The 21,815-nt window shown below is 41.6% G+C and overlaps 2 protein-coding genes across 2 annotated transcripts in view; both read right to left on the bottom strand.

The window, feature by feature from the left end:
* The window catches only part of LOC123483544 (complement C4-like), a 31,369-nt gene extending 29,771 nt beyond the window's left edge, over positions 1-1,598 (bottom strand). The window contains exon 1 of the mRNA XM_045213768.1: positions 1,369-1,598. Within this exon, the coding sequence (XP_045069703.1) occupies positions 1,369-1,430 (62 nt within the window). The 5' untranslated portion in view covers positions 1,431-1,598. The remainder of the gene's footprint in view (positions 1-1,368) is intronic.
* A 6,154-nt stretch (positions 1,599-7,752) lies between these two features.
* LOC123483535 (FRAS1-related extracellular matrix protein 2-like) overlaps positions 7,753-21,815 on the bottom strand; it is a 123,022-nt gene continuing 108,959 nt past the window's right edge. The window contains exons 19-26 of the mRNA XM_045213764.1: positions 13,370-13,562; positions 12,973-13,077; positions 12,601-12,728; positions 12,002-12,136; positions 11,393-11,519; positions 10,941-11,128; positions 10,596-10,742; positions 7,753-10,088 (exon numbers count right to left, since the gene is read on the bottom strand). Of these exons, the coding sequence (XP_045069699.1) occupies positions 9,483-10,088; positions 10,596-10,742; positions 10,941-11,128; positions 11,393-11,519; positions 12,002-12,136; positions 12,601-12,728; positions 12,973-13,077; positions 13,370-13,562 (1,629 nt within the window). The 3' untranslated portion in view covers positions 7,753-9,482. The remainder of the gene's footprint in view (positions 10,089-10,595; positions 10,743-10,940; positions 11,129-11,392; positions 11,520-12,001; positions 12,137-12,600; positions 12,729-12,972; positions 13,078-13,369; positions 13,563-21,815) is intronic.

Here is a 21,815-nt window from a genome sequence, read left to right as displayed (position 1 = left end):
AAAATAAAAATTGTGAAACATTAAAAAAGTTATCCTTTTTAGATAAAACTATACTAAACATATTCACGTCACCTAATAATTGATTAAAACACACGTTTTTGCAATGAAGGCCTCAAGGACTCTGTAGGGTAGCACCATGGTGTAGCCGGAGGACAGCTAGCTTCCTTCCTCCTCTGCATACATTGACTTCAATACAAAACCTAGGAGGCTCTTGGTTCTCACCCCTTTCCATAGACTTACACAGTAATTATGAAAACTTCCGGAGGATGTCCTCCAACCTATCAGAGCTCTTGCAGCATGAACTGACATGTTTTCCATCAAACAAAGGATCAGAGAATGAATCTAGTAGTGAAAACATAAGCTACAGCTAGCTAGCACTGCAGAGCATACAATGTGGTGAGTAGTTGACTCAAAGAGAAAGACAATAGTTGAACAGTTTTGTTAAGTCAAGTTAAGCTGTTGGTTTACACTGTACACTGTACTGCATGATTGTAGCGGGTTTACTAATGCATTAGTTCTAGTAGTTATGTTTACTTGACATTAGCTAATATGGTGACAACGATGTAGGCTGTGTGTAGCGGTTAGTGGTTATGATATGAAGGTTTGGCTTGGAAAGGTTTTATCGCCTGGTCACAGACAGCTGATGTGTTGTGCACTGAAGTCCACAAGCGAAGGGAAATGGTGAGAAGAGGAGAGCGAGTAGATGCGAGAAGGAATTATCCAACGATCAAAGGGATCATGTGGTTTTATGTGGCTGCTATGAACGTGAACTGTGTTTGCGTGAGATCAAGGGTGTATTCATTCCGCCGATTCTGTGAAAACAACACTTTCTTAAATGGAAGCAAACGGAACGAAACTGGGAAAAACATACCTGAATTAGTCAAATAGAAACTGTTGTTTGCAACTGTTGGACTAATGATTACACCCTAGATCAGCTAGATGCAGGCAAGATTGTGCAAGGCGGTATTGAATGTATCCCTGTCTGTCACCTTGATTACTCAAATTTCTCTCGACCTGTGCACCTACATTGTCAACTTTCATTTATAGGCTAGGTTGTAGCAACCTCATGATGGGTATAAGGAAAATTTGAGTATCATGCAGTAGCCTAAACCTATCGATGTTGCATTGATCTGGGGGAATGGAATATGAATGACAGTCATCCAATATGCTGTAATAGAAATAAGTCATCAACAAGTCATCAACAAAATGATCGTCCTCCCTCATCTTAAACGGCACCAACCGCCACCGACACACACACACACGCTGTGGTAATTTTTGAGAACTGCAACATGACAGAAAATGACCAATGAGCAATGATGCAAGTAAAATATATCTACAAAGAATTAGCATGGATAGAACATTACTCACATTGGCCTCTGCCCACTAACTGCAGTAAGTGCAACCATGATCAGAAGCAGTGTATTCCTCATCTTTCTGCTTTACCGTCTGATCTGTATCATGCCACTGGAACAAGAGTCTTCTTTTCCTGTCTCAACCCCCAAAAATTTAACAAAATACTGTAGAAGTGATCTATCTGTAAAGCAGCTATGTCTGTAATGTTGTTCCAGTCTGTGAGTGGGAGGTTCTCCCTCTGTGCTTTGCAGCTCACAGAGGACAGAGTGCAGGATCTCAAATGGCACTCTATTCCTTACATAGTGCACTACTTTTAACCAGGGCCCTTAGAGAATAGGGTGCCATTTGGGACGCATGTCAGCATCAACACCTCCTCTAGCCAACTTAACTCTCCCCCCTCAGCTTCTCTGACTCTAGTCTTGGCATTAGAGAAGGAACGTTATGAAAGAAGTCACGTGTTTTCCCAGAAACAAGATTTTGGTTGAGTCCCAAATGGATTCCTATTCCCTACATAGTGCACTACGTTTGATCAGAGCCCTATGGGCCCCGGTCTGAAGTAGTGCGATATATAGGGGCTCTGATCAAAAGTAGTTCACTATGTAGGGAATAAGGTGCCATTTGGGAAGTAGCCTTTCCCAAAAAGACCAAATACAAGACAGCAGTCTGATTTTCTCGAAAACACTTTATTTGCAGACCACTTTGTGCTTTAGGTCTATGTTACAAATACTTACAGCACATATGCCTTAACATTGACAATTCCCAAAACAACCAAAGGGTATATTTATTTGCAATACATATGTGTATATATATGTGTATATACAGTGGGGAGAACAAGTATTTGATACACTACCGATTTTGCAGGTTTTCCTACTTACAAAGCATGTAGAGCATGTAAAAATCCAGAAAATCACATTGTATGATTTTTAAGTAATTATTTTGCATTTTATTGCATGACATAAGTATTTGATCACATACCAACCAGTTAGAATTCCGGCTCTCATAGACCTGTTAGTTTTTCTTTAAGAAGCCCTCCTGTTCTCCACTCATTACCTGTATTAACTGCACCTGTTTGAACTCGTTACCTGTATAAAAGACACCTGTCCACACACTCAATCAAACAGACTACAACCTCTCCACAATGGCCAAGACCAGAGAGCTGTGTAAGGACATCAGGGATAAAATTGTAGACCTGCACAAGGCTGGGATGGGCTACAGGACAATTGGCAAGCAGCTTGGTGAGAAGGCAACAACTGTTGGCGCAATTATTAGAAAATGGAAGAAGTTCAAGATGACGGTCAATCACCCTCGGTCTGGGGCTCCATGCAAGATCTCACCTCGTGGGGCATCAATGATAATGAGGAAGGTGAGGGATCAGCCCAGAACTACACGGCAGGACCTGGTCAATGACCTGAAGAGAGCTGGGACCACAGTCTCAAAGAAAACCATTAGTAACACACTACGCCGTCATGGATTAAAATCCTGCAGCGCACGCAAGGTCCCCCTGCTCAAGCCAGCGCATGTCCAGGCCCGTCTGAAGTTTGCCAATGACCATCTGGATGATCCAGAGGAGGAATGGGAGAAGGTCATGTGGTCTGATGAGACAAAAATAGAGCTTTTTGTCTAAACTCCACTCGCCGTGTTTGGAGGAAGAAGAAGGATGAGTACAACCCCAAGAACACCATCCCAACCGTGAAGCATGGAGGTGGAAACATCATTCTTTGGGGATGCTTTTCTGCAAAGGGGACAAGACGACTGCACCGTATTGAGGGGAGGATGGATGGGGCCATGTATCGCGAGATCTTGGCCAACAACCTCCTTCCCTCAGTAAGATCATTGAAGATGGGTCATGGCTGGGTCTTCCAGCATGACAACGACCCGAAACACACAGCCAGGGCAACTAAGGAGTGGCTCCGTAAGAAGCATCTCAAGGTCCTGGAGTGGCCTAGCCAGTCTCCAGACCTGAACCCAATAGAAAATCTTTGGAGGGAGCTGAAAGTCCGTATTGCCCAGCGACAGCCCCGAAACCTGAAGGATCTGGAGAAGGTCTGTATGTAGGAGTGGGCCAAAATCCCTGCTGCAGTGTGTGCAAACCTGGTCAAGACCTACAGGAAACATATGATCTCTGTAATTGCAAACAAAGGTTTCTGTACCAAATATTAAGTTCTGCTTTTCTGATGTATCAAATACTTATGTCATGCAATAAAATGCAAATTAATTACTTAAAAATCAATACAATGTGATTTTCTGGATTTTGTTTTCGATTCCGTCTCTCACAGTTGAAGTGTACCTATGATAAAAATTACAGACCTCTACATGCTTTGTAAGTAGGAAAACCTGCAAAATCGGCAGTGTATCAAATACTTGTTCTCCCCACTGTATATATATATATATATACACACACTACCATTGAAAAGTTTGGGGTCACTTAGAAATGTCCTTCTTTTTGAAAGAAAGGCAATTATTTTGTCCATTAAAATAACATCAAATTGATTAGAAATACAGTGTAGACATTGGTAATGTTGTAAATGGCTATTGTAGCTGGAAATGGCTGATTTTTTATGGAATATCTACATAGGCGTACAGAGGCCCATTATCAGCAACCATCAGTCCTGTGTTCCAATGGCACGTTGTGTTTGCTAATCCAAGTTTATCATTTTGAAAGGCTAATGATCATTAGAAAACCCTTTTGCAATTATGTTAGCACAGCTGAAAACTGTTGTGCTACTTAAAGAAGCAATAAAACTGGCCTTCTTGAGACTAGTTGAGTAGCTGGAGCATCAGCAATTGTGGGTTTGATTACAGGCTAAAATGGCCAGAAACAAAGGACTTTCTTCTGAATCTCGTCAGTCTATTCTTGTTCTGAGAAATGAAGGCTATTCCATGCGAGAAATTGCCAAGAAACTGAAGATCTCGTACAACGCTGTGTACTACTCCCTTCACAGAACAGCGCAAACTGGCTCTAACCAGAATAGAAAGAGGAGTGGGAGGCCCCGGTGCACAACTGAGCAAGAGGACAAATACATTAGAGTGTCTAGTTTGAGAAACAGGCACCTCACAGGTCCTCAACTGGCAGCTTCATTAAATAGTACCCGCAAAACACCAGTCTCAATATCAACAGTGAAGAGGCAACTCCGGGATGCTGACCTTCTAGGCAGAGTTGCAAAGAAAAAGCCATATCTCAGACTGCCCATCTTAATCTTAAATTTTTATTGGCCAGTCTGAGATACAGCTTTTTCTTTGCAACTCTGCCTAGAAGGTCAGCATCCTGGAGTCGCCTCTTTACTGTTGACGTTGAGACTGGTGTTTTGCGGGTACTATTTAATGAAGCTGCCAGTTGAGGACCTGTGAGGCGCCTGTTTCTCAAACTAGATACTCTAATGTATTTGTCCTCTTGCTCAGTTGTGCACCGGGGCCTCCCACTCCTCTTTCTATTCTGGTTAGAGCCAGTTTGCGCTGTTCTGTGAAGGGAGTAGTACACAGCGTTGTACGAGATCTGCAGTTTCTTGGCAATTTCTCGCATTAAATAGCCTTAATTTCTCAGAACAAGAATAGACTGATGAGTTTCAGAAGAAAGTTATTTGTTTCTGGACATTTTGAGCCTGTAATCGAACCCACAATTGCTGATGCTCCATATCCTCAACTAGTCTCAAGAAGGCCAGTTCTATTGCTTCTTTAATCAGCACAATAGTTTTCATAACATAATTGCAAAAGGGTTTTCTAATGATCAATTAGCCTTTTAAAATGATAAACTTGGATTAGCAAACACAATGTGCCATTGGAACACAGGACTGATGGTTGCTGATAATGGGCCTCTGTACGCCTATGTAGATATTCCATTAGAAAATCATCAGTTTCCAGCTACAATAGCCATTTACAACATTAACAATGTCTACACTGTATTTCTGATCAATTTGATGTTATTTTAATGGACAAAAAATTGCTTTTCTTTCGGAAAAAATGACATTTCTAAGTGACCCCAAACTTTTGAATGGTAGTGTATATATATACAGTATATATATATATATATATATATATATATATATATATGTGTGTGTGTGTGTGTATACACTCAAACAGGCATTAAATGCATTCAACAAAATCCTGAAATCATAAAGGGGATGATAATAACATGATTTAAGAGCTATTGGTGGTACAGAGACTAAATAATAAAATCAGCCAAAAATAAGCATATTAAAAAATAAAGAAATATTGGTATTCAATACTACTTTAGTGGTATGATATTGTAAGTTGCATAGCATTTATGTTTAAAAAAATAAAACAGCAAACAATATACAAATCTGAAGTTTATAAAGCAGTGGGTATATGAAGTCAGCATCTATAGATACAGTATGGAGGTCATTGTATGTTATCTTAGTATTATGACTGGGACATCCATTGACAATGTGATGGTCTTTACCAGGTCTATTCCTTTTCTTTATGCATCATTTCAGTGCAAAAGTGGCAACCATGTTTTATGTGGTTTGTGGCTGAATAGAAAATGATCTGTAGAGGGAAACAAATATTAGATCTTCAATATTGGCAATCCCTATGGAATATGTGATAAAATAAATACATAATTCTGTAATGTAACAACAATATCTCTAAAATCCGTGACTTAGATTATAGTAGGTCATAGTTGGTTTTCCCTTTAACTGCATTCTGATAAAACATTCTGCCCTGAGTCCCAAATGGCACCCAATTCTCAATATCGCACACTACTTTTGACGAGGGCCCCCCTGGTCAAAGGTATTGCACTATAAAAGTAGTGAACTCTGAAGGTAATAGGGTGCCATTTGGGACACACACATATTCATGGATCATTAAGAATGTTTTGATAATACGATACAAAACATAATGTAAAACCTTTGGAGAACATTTAGTACAGATCAGTCACCTTGTAGCCCTGTAGAGAAATAGAGTGTGTCCAGAATGGCACCCTTCTCCCTATTTAGGAGAAAGTCGTGCAAAAGTAGTGCACTATGTAGGGAATAGGGTGCCATTTGGGACGCAAACATGATGTAGCTATGAGTTCTTTCCACTTAGCTAGTCAACATCCTATAGAATCACTGACCAACTAAATCCCTGACGATACAGAACAGATACAGACACAGAACATAGAACAGTACATAGAACAGACTATATTGTTTGTGCCTAGTGGATCCATCCAGAGCTCCTATAAACTGTACATTGTAGACCAGCTGTCTTTAAAATAAACTCACTAGGGGAGAGTGGGGTAAGGTGAGTCGAAGGGGTAAGTTGAGCCACCCTTGTTTCTAGGAAACCATACACAAAATGAATAATTTGACCAAATATTTAGGAAGACGTCATAATTTCATGGAGTCTGTGAAGGAAGAAACCACATGGAAAAAGTGGTAAGCAAGTAAATTCCCAAAAACTGATTTTCACCAAGTCAAATTAATTTATTGTGTTAAGAGGTTTCATGACGCTTGTATCTAAACCATAGTAGATCATTTAAAGATTTTTCTATACATCAGTTGGGGTCTCTATAAGCTTCAATATGAGGTCCTAAACCTAGCATGAAAGTGCATCCTTGTAGCTGTGTGAGCTAATATAGTAAAAATGTTTTCCTTGGGGTAGGTTGAGCCAATAAAAGATCCAAATAAATTTTCCATATGCACAAAAAGCCTATTTCTCTCACATTTTGTGCACAAATTTGTTTACATCCCTGTTAGTGAGCATTTCTCCTTTGCCAAGATAATCCATCCACCTGACAGGAAGCTGATTAAACAGCATGATCATTACACAGGTGCACCTTGTGCTGGGGACAATAAAAGGCCACTCTAAAATGTGCAGTTTTGTCACACAACACAATGCCACAGATGTCTCAAGTTTTGAGAGAGCGTGCAATTGGCATGCTGACTGCAGGAATGTCCACCAGAGCTGTTGCCAGCTAATTTAATGTTAATTTCTCTACCATAAGCCGCCTCAAACGTCGTTTTAGAGAATTTGGCAGTAAGTCCAACCAACCTCACAACTGCAGACCACGTGTTACCACGCCAGCCCAGGACCTCCACATCTGGCTTCTTCACCTGCGGGATCATCTGAGAACAGCCACCCGGACAGCTGATGAAACTGAGGAGTATTTCTATCTGTAATAAAGCCCTTTTGTGGGGAAAACCTCATTCTGATTGGCTGGGCCTGGCTCCCCAGTGGGTGGGCCTGGCTCCCAAGTGGGTGGGCCTATGCCTTCCCAGGCCCACCCATGGCTGCGCCCCTGCCCAGTCTTGTGAAATCCATAGATTAGGGCCTAATTAATTGATTTCAGTTGATTGATTTCCTTATATGAACTGTAACTCAGTAAAATCTTTGAAATTGTTGCATGTTGTGTTTATATTTTCAGTATAGATATCTTTGTTAGAAAGAATACTATATTTCTCTTGAAGGAGCGATGCTGAATGTAAAATATGGGTCAACTTACCCCACTCTCCCCTACAGGATATACAGTATATTTTCTCATTAGATCATTCAATTCAGTGCTGTACTGTATGTGTTCAAATACGGGACCACACTAATATAGGATGTGTCCAAAATGGCACCCTATTCCCTATATGGCACCCTAATTCCTTATGGACTCTGATCAAAAGTAGTGCACTAAATAGGGAATAGTGTGCCATTTGGGATGGACCCATAGAAAGTCACTACAACCATGATTTTGGGACTATTGAGAGAACAATTCGCCGGAAAACAAATGTGTGATAAACTTGGAACCCTGGATAGAAAAGTCTGAATTACCTACAGTAGATTTGACACATTTTCCCCCACAATTTCACCCAAACCTGCTTTACACAGTATTATACAAGTTTAAACAATTATAATCAAAATCAATATCAAAAGCAGGCACAAATGATAGATAACCATTATACATACAAAACAAAACAAATAGAAAACGTTTCTTTAGCACGTACAGTAGGGGTCCTATATATCACATAGAATAACCACGTGATAGAGACAATCTAAGCATGCGTCCCAAATGACACCCTATTCCCTATATAGTGCACTACTTATAGTGCAAAATAGGGAATAGGGTGCCATTTGGGACAGATCCTACAGTATAACATCCAGTGGATTCTTAGGCACCTGTTGAACTTCAACATGAATCAGTCTCCATACTTCAGTACAGAGAGCCAACCTGGGTTAAAATACTATTTTATATCATGTAAAATACTTAAGCTGTGATCAACTGAGCTTGCCTGTTGCAATGGAACCAATATAAAAGTCCCACCTGGCACTCCAGGCAGGCTAAAGCAAATATATTTGAAAGATTTCAAATAGTGTTTGAACCCAGGTCTGACAGAGCGCTACAGTAGGACATTACAGTAGGACATTACAGTAGGACATATTCCCAGTGTTAGTAGACCATTGACAGTGGCTTGACACGGGATAACAAACATACACGTTAACAACTATGACAGTTCTAAGACAATTTTGCGATCATACTGAATACTGAATACCGGTATTCACCTCTGGGCCTGGAAGGCTGAAACACTTCTGGTTTTCATTGTTTCCTTCTAATCAGGAACTGATTATATCGTGGGACTCACTGGCCAATCAGTGACATTAATCAATCAATCAGCCAATCAATCAATTAACTACCAGGTAGAAAAGAAAATCAGCAGTACTTCTGCCCTACAGGCCTGGAGTTGAATAGCCCTGCTACATGTTCTTTTACCAACTCACTGGACCACCATCCATTCTACAGGACAGAGTCATCTGCTGCTTTAGCACCTTTGGACAAATCATAAACATTTTTGGGATCAAGCAATAATGAACGCTGGCAAGTGCCTTGAACAGAACAGGTTACAGGTACTGCCCTAGTTGGGGCTGTCTCCCCATATAGATAGATTGTTTTACCTCTATGGTCCCCTACAGCAGAGCAGGGTTTCAAGTAGGTTTTTGTACGGAACCAAACTCTCATTGTTGATTGTGTTGTTTTAGTTGTCCCCTCCCTCTCTTTATGTCACAATGTACAAAAAAATGAGGCACTTGCAAAAAATGACATTAAAAAACAAAACATCTGTCAGTGTTTATTTTTCTGTGGTGAATGTCCGTCCGTCTGTCAGTCTGTCTGTCTCAGTGGTCATGTCGAGGGATGTCCGTCTGTCTGTCCGTCAGACCTCTGAGCTGTCCAAGCCACCACTAGTGAACCCTGATGTCATCATGGGCTCAGTGGAGCATGATGTTGCCGTGGGAACCTCCATCTTCTTCTTCTCCTGTCTGGACCGTACGTTTAGCACTATGACGATGATGATGAGGATGGTGAGGAGGAGGCCCACCAGGATCCCTATGATCAGGACCAGGCCATCCTCGCTCTCCGCAGGATGGTTCAGCTCCCTGGGCACCACACCCCGAGTGAGGACCTCCCGGTCGGGGCTGGTGCGGCGCTGGCGGCTGCGGTCTAGGGCGATATGGAGAATGTTGGTGCCACGGTTGTTATCCAGGCCGATGTCCTCTGTCAGGTCTGGCACCCCGTTTGCTGACCGCCTGGAGCGAGACTGGGACTGGGGCAGTGACGCTCCTCCTGCAGCCATAGTTTGATGCTGGGTTTCTCTGTCCATGCTGCTGTGTTGGGTCAGGGGGTGGCCTCCTGCAGCCATACTGCTGTGCTGGGTGAGTGTGTGGTACTCCAGACTCCTCTTCCCGATGCCCCTGTTGGCGTTCTCTCTGGAGCGGACAGTGTAGATGGTGTGGATGAACCACTCTCTCCCTGCTGACACCTGGACACCAGAGGAACAGGGTTAGTCATGAGGGCCGGTAGTTTACCTGACCATGACAGGAACAATTCCTGGTCCTACTACTGATCATTATAGCTAGAGTCCTTAATTGAAACAATAACAAAGCGACACCCTGCCTCTGTTTTGGGCCTGGAGTAATGTAATGGATGCAAGGACTGACCATCCATGATATCAAAATTACAGTTTTTACCATGTTTTGAGGTACGATATTTGAACTAAGCTCATGAGGCATTTATAAGTTATATTCGTCAAGAATCAATGGGTATATATCATTCATTTATATGTTAAAGCAGTGAAAGAGAGTGTTAGAAATAGGAATAAGACAGGGATGTTTCTTCTCCACTCTTCTTTTCATGCTAGCTATAGAACCACTGGCAGAAAGAATACGTCAAGATTCAAACATAACAGGAATTGTCATCGATAAATGGTATGGCACAAATAAGCAGGATGTGTGTTGTGTTATGTAGCGTAGGGATCAGGGAGATGTACTTGGAACAGTGCTGTAGAGTCCATGCTGAAGCCATCAGATCCAGGCTGTCTGACCAGGGCCAGGGCCTGAGGGTCGTCTACAGCCAGCAGAACCCTGAAACCCACGTTACCAAACGACCTGGCCTGGGTCTCTGGCTGGGCCTTATCCTGTAGGGGGAGGAGAGTGAAACACTAGTAATCACTGTACCAACATTGGACCATGTCAACAGGTAAAGGTGTATAGGGTATTTATGTGCATTTACCCTGTACTACATCCTTGTCTGTGTCCCGAACGACACCCTATTCCCCACATATTGCACTACTTTTGACCAGAGCACTATGGGCCCTGTACTGTACTGTACTTACGATGATCTTGAATCTGTAGAGCAGCGATGGAGCATCAGCCAGACAGCCATACTCATTGTTGTTGGGGTTGTACTTGGGCACGTATCCATCTGCACCGGTGCACAGGAACACCTTCTCTATGTTACAGATAAAGGAATCTCCCAGGTTCTGGACTGGATCCACCATCACTCTGCCATAGATCATATCACCTGGGAGGAGATCAGGTGTGGGTTAATACAGTAATCAATCAATCAATCAGATAGTCAATGGGGCTACCCCCATCCCAAAGAGCACCCTATTCCCTATGTAGTGCTCTACTTCTGATCAGGACCCATGAGAAGGTGGTGTGTGTGAGAAGTGAGAAGGCTGTGAGAAGCTGGTTGTAATGTTTCTATACGGTGAGTGATTGATTAATTGATTGATTGCTAAATTACCCTGTAAGAAGGCTGTGCTTTTCTGTAGCGTTACAGTACCTTGTGAGAAGGCGGTGTCACTCTCCTGTCCGAAGCCCATGGATCCATCAGACAGCCACAGAGTTCTCTTAGACAGCAGCAACATCTGAGTGTTCAGACTGAACTCAGCCGCAACCGGGTCACTCACCTGGGATAGGACACACACATTACAAAGTTTTACCATCTTAGTATAGGACAACACATACCATTCAGTGTTATCATCAGAGAACACAGACCAATCACAGTGTTACCATCAGACAACACCTCCCAAGCTGTTTCTCACTACAGTACATCTCTGTGTGCACTCAAAGATTGTCATCTCACAGACACTTTTAATGATATGATGTTGATGTACACTCTTAGTAACCCAAAAGGGTTCTTCGGCTGTCCCCATAGGAAAACCCTTTTTGGTTCCAGGTAGAACCCTTTTTGGTTCCAGGTAGAACCCTTTTGGGTTCCATGTAGAACCCTTTCTATAGAGGGTTCTACATGGAACCCAAAATGGTTCTACCTGCAACCAAAAAGGGTTGTTCAAAGGGTTCTCCTATGGGGACAGCCAAATAACCCTTTAAGGTTCTAGAAGATAGCACCTTTTTTTCTAAGATTGTAGTAATCCTAGAGTGATCTGACCTGCTGGAAGCGTATGTCCAGGTGGAAGGTGACAGGTTCTCTGGGGTTACAGACAGGAGGCAGGGAGTACTCCAGACTGGGGGGAGAGGTACAGGGTAGCATCTTCACTGTGTAGGTACCTGAGTAGTCACGCACCTGGGAGAGAGAGGGGACATAAGACACACTTATTTACATCGGGTTAAATCTTGATTTAATCAAGTCATTTAGAACAAAAATTATCTTTTTACTTTTAGTTATTTTACACTAGTGCCGATAACACACTACGACTTAAGAAAGCAATTCTGTAAATGGCATATGCTACTCCCAAGTCTTTACACAAAAAAAAAATTAGGGGGTAGATCAGCTTTAATATTGCAGATAGATTGTAACTTCCATCAATGTAATTGTCTGCATCACTTCAAATCCCCCATATGTTTTTTTTGTTTGTATATATATATATATACATACACATACATACATATACGCATATACATACATACATTTATATATACATATCCTTTAAAGATACATAGTTACCAGATAAAGAAATAATGATTATGATATTAAAAATATTGATAACACAGTATTAAAGATAAAAGAAAATAAGATGTTGTCCTCACAGCGAAGTCTGATGTGAAGGTCCACTGCTGCATGGGCTGGTTGTAGGTGGGCTCGCTCCTCACCAGGCTGAGGTTAAAGGTCACCCCAGGGTGGTCCGCACACATCACCATGGACGACAGAGAGGACGCTGGGTACAGACACAGGTAAGACTAATACAGAACTGAAGGGGAATATGTACAGTATCAAGCGTGTCAGAGTAGGAGTGCTGACTTAGGATCAGTTTAGCCTTTTACATCACAATGTATAAGATTACATGGACCTGATCCTAGATCAGCACTCCTACTCTGAGACACTTGATACATACGGGCCCTGGGTTACTAGTTCAAGCCCATGGATGTACTGTATGAAAAGAGTAGATAATGTGAACATACCAGAGTGTGATATGACAAACAGTCCTCTGAATCGAGCCTCTGTTCTGAAGTTGACCACCAGACGACCCTGTTCGTTGATACGCATACTGGTGGGGTACAGGGCTCCTACAGAATACAGCCAGTCAGTCTCCCTGTCACACTGAACTAACAAATCCCTAATATTATAACACAAACACTGAGGAAGGTGCGGTGAAAGGCACCTGCAGAATGCAACCCGTCAGTCTCACTGTCACACCAAGCTAACACATCCTCATTCATTGCTATCGAAGCAATAACATAACCATATCATCTGTGCTCAAAGTACACCAGACAGTGTTGTATTTGTTTGTTTGTTTTTGCCTCATTCTGTAAAGAGTGAAATTACTTTTGAATATATTCAATTTGATGTGAGACTTGCCTTGTAGCTCAGCCTCAGGAGGGCTGCCGATGCCGTCCCGCCACAAGATGGCAGTGTCGTATACGAAGGTGAGTCGTAGCTCTGACTGCAGGTCAAAATGCTGCCAGCCCCCTGCCCCCACCGGAGAGTGGAACACATAGGAGACATGGAGGGGCACCCGGAGGGTCACATAGGACTGAACCAGGTTCAACACCTAGAGAGAGACATACATCAAATCAAGCTGTATTTAACATGCATTTAAACATCAATACACTTTACAGTAACACAGAATACTAGCAATAGTAGGTTCAACTCCTACAGAGAGACAGGAGAAAGAGGGAGAAATAAAGAGAGAGAAATAGACAGAAAAATTGAGAGAGGAATAGAAAATAGTGAGAAAAATAGAGAGAAAGAGAGAGAGAGAGAAAGAGAGAGAGAGAGAAAGAGGGGGAGGGGGAGAAAGAGAGAAAGTTAATGAAATAAAAAGAGAAATAGAGTGAGAAATAGAGAGTGATAGAAATGTATACATTACGTCAAACTTTGCAAAATGCATTTAAACATCCACACACTTAAACATCCAACAAGCAGGGTGCTTACAAAATGTCCCTAGTACTAGTTTATATATAGACCTATACTAAACATTCACAAGCTGCCTATCTGTATGGAGCTTGCCTCATGGGAACAGTATTCAGACCCACTCATAACTTGATATATGGTTATGGCTTGGTCTTTATCTACAGTTGAAGTCTGAAGTTTACATACACCTTAGCCAAATACATCTAAACTCAGTTTTTTCACAATTCCTGACATTTAATCCTAGTAAAAATTCCCTGTCTTAGGTCAGTTAGGATCACCACTTTATTTTAAGAATGTGAAATGTCATAATATTAGTAGAGAGAATGATTTATTTCAGCTTTTCTTTATTTCAACACATTCCCAGTGGGTCAGAAGTTTACATACACTCAATTAGTATTTGGTAGCATTTCCTTTAAATTGTTTAACTTGGGTCAAACGTTTCGGGTAGCCTTCCACAAGCTTCCCACAATAAGTTGGGTGAATTTTGGCCCATTCCTCCTGACAGAGCTGGTTTAACTGAGTCAGGTTTGTAGGCCTCCTTGCTCGCACATGCTTTTTTAGTTCTGCCCACACATTTTCTATAGGATTGAGGTCAGTGCTTTGTGATGGTCACTCCAATACCTTGACTTTGTTGTGCTTAAGCCATTTTGCCACAACTTTGGAAGTATGCTTGGGGTCATTGTCTATTTGGAAGACCCAATTGCGACCAAGCTTTAACTTCCTGACGGATGTCTTGAGATGTTGCTTCAATATATCCACATCATTTTCCTTCCTCATGACGCCATCTATTTTGTGAAGTGCACCAGTCCCACCTGCAGCAAAGCACCCCCACAGCATGATGCTGCCAGCCCCGTGCTTCACGGTTGGGAAGGTGTTCTTCGGCTTGCAAGCCTACCCCTTTTTCCTCCAAACATAACGATGGTCATTATGGCCAAACAGTTCTATTTTTGTTTAATCAGACCAGAGGACATTTCTCCAAAAAGTACGATCTTTGTCCCCATGTGCAGTTGCAAACCGTAGTCTGTCTTTTTTATGGCGGTTTTGGAGCAGTGGCTTCTTCCTTGCTGAGCAGCCTTTCAGGTTATGTCGATATAGGACTCGTTTTACTATGGATACAGATACTTTTGTACCTGTTTCATCCAGCATCTTCACAGGGTCCTTTGCTGTTGTTCTGGGATTGATTTGCACTTTTCGCACCAAATTACGTTCATCTCTAGGAGACAGAACGCGTCTCCTTCCATTTGCATTTTAATGAGGGAAATAAGTATTTGACCCCTCTGCAAAACATGACTTAGTACTTGGTGGCAAAACCCTTGTTGGCAATCACAGAGGTCAGACGTTTCTTGTAGTTGGCCACCAGGTTTGCACATATCTCAGGAGGGATTTTGTTCCACTCCTCTTTGCAGATCTTCTCCAAGTCATTAAGGTTTCGAGGCTGACGTTTGGCAACTCGAACCTTCAGCTCCCTCCACAGATTTTCTATGGGATTAAGGTCTGGAGACTGGCTAGGCCACTCCAGGACCTTAATGTGCTTCTTCTTGAGCCACTCCTTTGTTGCCTTGGCCGTGTGTTTTTGGTCATTGTCGTGCTGGAATACCCATCCACGACCCATTTTCAATGCCATGGCTGAGGGAAGGAGGTTCTCACCCAAGATTTGACGGTACATGGCCCCGTCCATCGTCCCTTTGATGCGGTGAAGTTGTCCTATCCCCTTAGCAGAAAAACACCCCCAAAGCATAATGTTTCCACCTCCATGTTTGATGGTGGGGATGGTATTCTTGGGGTCATAGGCAGCATTCCTCCTCCAAACACGGCGAGTTGAGTTGATGCCAAAGAGCTCGATTTTGGTCTCATCTGACCACAACCCTTTCACCCAGTTCTCCTCTGAATCATTCAGATGTTCATTGGCAAACTTCAGACGGGCCTGTATATGTGCTTTCTTGAGCAGGGGGACCTTGCGGGCGCTGCAGGATTTCAGTCCTTCACGGCGTAGTGTGTTACCAATTGTTTTCTTGGTGACTATGGTCCCAGCTGCCTTGAGATTATTGACAAGATCCTCCCGTGTAGTTCTGGGCTGATTCCTCACCGTTCTCATGATCATTGCAACTCCACGAGGTGAGATCTTGCATGGAGCCCCAGGCCGAGGGAGATTGACATTTATTTTGTGTTTCTTCCATTTGCGAATAATCGCACCAACTGTTGTCACCTTCTCACCAAGCTGCTTGGCGATGGTCTTGTAGCCCATTCCAGCCTTGTGTATGTCTACAATCTTGTCCCTGACATCCTTGGAGAGCTCTTTGGTCTTGGCCATGGTGGAGAGTTTGGAATCTGATTGATTGATTGTTTCTGTGGACAGGTGTCTTTTTTACAGGTAACAAACTGAGATTAGGAGCACTCCCTTTAAGAGTGTGCTCCTAATCTCAGCTCGTTACCTGTATAAAAGACACCTGGTAGCCAGAAATCTTTCTGATTGAGAGGGGGTCAAATACTTATTTCCCTCATTAAAATGCAAATCAATTTATAACATTTTTGACATGCGTTTTTCTGGATTTTTTTTCTGTTATTCTGTCTCTCACTGTTCAAATAAACCTACCATTAAAATTTGAGACTGATAATTTATTTGTCAGTGGGCAAACGTACAAAATCAGCAGGGGATCAAATACTTTTTTCCCTCACTGTATGCCGATAGTGGACAACCTTGTTTCACTCCTCTTGACAGTTTAAAACTTTCGGAGAAATAGCCATTTTTTACTATTTTACACCTAGGGTTACTATACATGATTTTGACCCATTTTATAAGAGATTCTCCAAAATTGAAATGCTCCAGGCATTTATATATAAAACCCAGTCGTACTTTATCAAATGCCTTTTCGAAGTCTGCTATGAATTGCAGGCCTGGTTTCCCAGATTTTCCATAGTGTTCTATTGTTTCCAGTACTTGCCTTATATTATCTCCAATGTATCTTCCATGTAAAAAACCTGTCTGATTAGAATTAATAATATCCGACAATACCTTTTTAATTCTATGCGCTATATATTTTGCTAGAATTTTAGCATCACAACACTGAAGTGTAAGGGGCCTCCAATTTTTTAAATGGACTGGATCTTTATATTTTCCACTTGTATCCTGTTTCAGTAATAATGAAATCAGACCTTCTTCTTGAGTGTCTGATAATCTACCATTTACATAGTAGTGGTTAAAACATGCTAATAACGGTCCTCTTAGTATATCAAAAAAGGTTTGGTATACCTCGACTGGTATGCCATCCAACCCTGGAGTTTTCCCGGACTTAAAGTCTTTAATTGCATCCAGAAGTTCCTCCTCTGTAATTTCAACTTCAAATGAGTCTTTCTGTATGGCTGTTAATTTTACATTATCAATAGAAAAAAATCTCTACAATTGGCTTCAGTTAGAGGAGATGGAGGCGACTGAAACGAAAACATATGCTTAAAGTACTTTGTGTCCTCCTTCAAAATATTATTTGGTGAATCATGGGTGACTCCGTCAATTGTAACCAGTTGCATAAAATTATTTTTGGTAGCATTCCTATGTTGAAGATTAAAAAATAATTTGGTGCATTTTTCCCCATATTCCATCCAGTTTGCTTTATTTGTATAATATATTACACTTGCTCTTTCTTGAATAAGTTTCTCCATTTCTTTTTGTTTTTCCTGTAATTTATTCTGAGCCTCTATGTTACAGTTTTTATTGCCATCTATCTGTTCTGTTAGACCTTCTATTTCCTTTGTTAGTATAAACTCTTTTGACCTAAATTGCTTTTGTTTTCGAGATGAGTACTGAATTGCATGGCCTCTAAAGGCACATTTAAAGGCGTCCCATACAATAAGGGGATTTGCTGTACCTATGTTATGTCGGAAGAAATCTGTTATAAATTCCTTTGTCCTAGTTAAAAATAAATGATTATCCAATAGGCTTTAATTACATTTCCAATATCCTCGCCCACGTGGAAATTCAGTAAGAGTAATGTATATGCCAATTATATGATGGTCCGACCGCATTCTGTCCCCTATCAACACTTTTTAAACTTTTGGTGCCAACGAGAATGACATAAGAAAGAAGTCAAGACGACTAGCTTGATTGAGTCTCTGCCATGTATATCTCACTAGATCAGGATATTTAAGCCTCCATATATCTACTAGTTCTAATGTATCCATGACATTCACGATATCCTTAAGAGCATGAGAGTGATTGTTTGTGGTGTGATTTCCTTTACGGTCCATTGAGCTATTTAAAACAGTATTATAATCCCCCACCATAATAACATTGTCTTGAATTGCTTGCAGGGTTGATAATTTATTATATATATTGTCAAAGAAGTGTGGATCATCATTATTTGGTCCGTAAAGGTTAATGAGCCATATCTGTTTGTGGTCCAATAACATATTTAAAATAATCCATCTACCTTGCGTATCTATTTGGACAATTTGCACATTCGTATCGAAATTACTATGAATTAATATCATCACCCCTTTTGAGTTTCTTTGCCCATGGGAGAAGTATATTCCCCCCCCCCATTCCTTTTTCCACGCAACTTCATCTCGAATTGTTGAATGAGTTTCCTGTATACAATAGATATTATATTCCTTCTCTTTGAGCCATTACATTTTAGTCATTTAGCAGACGCTCTTATCCAGAGCGACTTACAGTTAGTGAGTGCATACATAATTTTTTCATACCAGCCCCCCATGGGAATCGAACCCACAACCCTGGCATTGCAAACGCCATCCCTGCTGGCCAAACCCTCCCCTACCTTGGACGACGCTGGGCCAATTGTGCGCCGCCCCATGTCTCCCGGTCGCGGCCGGCTACGACAGAGCCTGGATACGAACCAGGATCTCTAGTGGCACAGTTAGCGATGCAGTGCCTTAGACCACTGCGCCACTCGGTACATATTGGTCTTCTTTTGTTATTATCTGCTAAACCATTACAATTATAACTGGCTATACTTATTTCACCATACACCATAATGAGATACAAGTTTCAAGTCTATTTATCATTATATATGTTTGTAAATTTACCAATAAAAAATACCGTAATGATTGAGTGTCCATATAGCTGTACCATGATATTTGCATTGCTACTAAGAAACCCTCCAATTGTTCTCCACTAATTCCCCCGCTAAAGCCCCTCCCCATCCCATGTTGAGCCGTCATCCCAGTGATCGGCATCCCACCCCCGTCCCTCCGGATCCCTAGGGCCCCGAGAGGCCAGGACCCATCTATCGAAAACAGCACACAGTGCCACCCACAAAACAGAAGCATGTTAACTGCCAAAAGCATTTCCAATGCTGTCACCTCAATATATATATATATATATATATATATATATATATATAAAAAATATATATCTATTCAAATATCTTGCATATCTTATTTTCCATCATTATCAATTAATATGCGTAATAATGTCGGCAGTTCATGCGTAGGATTTTAACATATAACCCGGATTGCCAGTGTATTACATTTCATTTTTGACAAGCAATTATTATTTTTGCAAACAATTATTGTGGTTCATCCTATATTCTCCCTAACATCCTTACCCCCTTGCAACAGATGTGGGATAAACACACACGCACATACTCACATACTCTAACACACTCAACCCCTTTCCTCCACAATCAACCATAAAATCAGATGCTCAATGGTTGTTACATCCCAGAGCCCAACTCAAGAAAGGACCAGATTTACGAATACATATACAGTTACAGCTGATTGAGAAAGCATGCAAGATTGAGCAGAAATTGAAAACAATGTGAGATTTGATTAATCTATTTAATCTATGTCAAGTTCTAGGTGATGGAGATCAGATCCACCCTCTTCACCTGAGACACAAACACTCAGGTCCCCCGTTGTAACCATTTTCCCCAAGCATCTCCGTGCAGTCAGACCTTTGATTATTTTGTGCCACCTGGGCCACAATGATAAGCCCCCTCTCTAATTGTCTGAGTGTGACCCCCTCCCCATGGGTTACTGCAGCCAGTGTTGCCAGCACTGCCACTACCTGGGTGGGGGTACCCCACCGGAATCCCCACCGGCTAGGTACAAGGTCGTCAAGGTTCTCATTAGCAGCTTTGAGAATTTCCTTTTATATAATGCTCTCCCATCAGGGGGCTCTGGCTTTGTAGGACCAACCCTGCCAGGCAGGCTCAGAATCTTGAGGGGGTGGTGCTGCTCAAGTAGGTCTCTGACCGCATTTATTTTCCTGTTGTGGCTGCATATAGGCAACTCACAGCAGGTCCATAAAACAGATGGGGACTTCTCTTTGGTGTATGGGTTGCTCAGGTGGGTGTCTAGGATATAGGGTTGGGGATCGTTCCATCATGATAGGACAATAAAAAATATATTAGATGTATACTATACTTTAAAATGTATATCCTTCATCTGCACAAAATTGAAAGCTCTCTCTCACAACCCCTTCTCACAGACACATGTTGGTTCTGGGATATGCAACCATTTCCTTTCTCACTCACTTAACGCCACACGTATTCAAACACCAAAACGCACACCACGCCTTCCATCACAATTCATCCACACATATCCCCACACTGTGCCTTCTATGTCTATAGTTTGTTAACAAGAAATGTGTGGAGTGGTTGAAAAACTAGTTTTAATGACTCCAACCTAAGTGTATGTAAACTCCCGACTTCAACTGTATATTCTATAGATTAATGTGATTATGTATGTAATAAAGATAACAGGTGACATATAGAGGGTATTATGGTGGCTTATGTAGTGCTTAAGTGCATATAGTGTGATCAGTGAGTGTTACTACCAGTAGACAACATAATACCACTTCATATACACTGAGTGTACAAACCATTAAGGACACCTGCTCTTTCCATGTCATAGACTGACCAGGTGCATCCAGGTAAAAGCTATGATCCCTTATTGATGTCACTTGTTAAATCCACTTCAATCAGTGTAGATGAAGGGGAGGAGACAGGTAAAAAAATATTTTTAAGCTTCAAGATAATTGAGACATGGATTGTGTATGTGTACCATTCAGAGGGTGAATGGCAAGGCAAACGATGTAAGTGCCTTTGAACGGGGTATGGTAGTAGGTGCCAGGTTCACCGGTTTGTGTCAAGAACTGCAATGCTGCTGGGTTTTTCAAGCTGAACCGTTTTTCCGTGTGTATCAAGAATTGTTCACCACCCAAAGGGCATCCAGCCAACTTGACACAACCGTGGGAAGCATTGGAGTCAACATGGGCCAGCATCCCTTTCGACACCTTGAAGTCCATGCCCTGATGAATTGAGGCAGTTCTGAGGGCAAAAGGGGGTGCAACTCAATATTAGGAAGGTGTTCCTAATGTTTTGTACACTCAGTGTATATACACAGTGCTATACTGTATGGGCTGTACTAGTACTACTGGAGCTCTTAAGGATTCAAGTGGGTTTACATTGACTCTGAAATTAACACTGGCCACATTCCAGAGAGATGGTATCTTTTCAACAGAGTTTAATCAAGATATATGGTATCAATAGCAAACCATTACATTTATAACTGATGAATGTTTGGTTGTGTTACTCAATTATTGCTTTGTCAACAATGAAAATAAAACCATCCCATTCTGAAGTTAATCATGCTATCAAGACATAGCAAACAATCCAGGTTGTTGATTTGTTCTAATGCACTTGGAACCCTTAACCCTCCCGTTGTCCTAGGGTCAAAATGACCCGCCACTGTGTTGAACCAACTTTATTTAATTTTTATATTTTTTGGATCATTTGTGAGAAGGAGGCAGTGATACTTTCTTTAAAGTCTCACTGCCTCCTTCTCACAAATGATCCCAAAAATATAAAAATTAAATAAAGTTGGTTCAACACAGTGGCGGGTCATTTTGACCCTAGGACAACGGGAGACAACA

The sequence above is a fragment of the Coregonus clupeaformis genome, chromosome 5 (assembly GCF_020615455.1).
Source record: "Coregonus clupeaformis isolate EN_2021a chromosome 5, ASM2061545v1, whole genome shotgun sequence".
Taxonomy (NCBI): Eukaryota; Metazoa; Chordata; class Actinopteri; order Salmoniformes; family Salmonidae; genus Coregonus; species Coregonus clupeaformis.
This window is presented reverse-complemented; position numbering and strand designations above follow the sequence as displayed.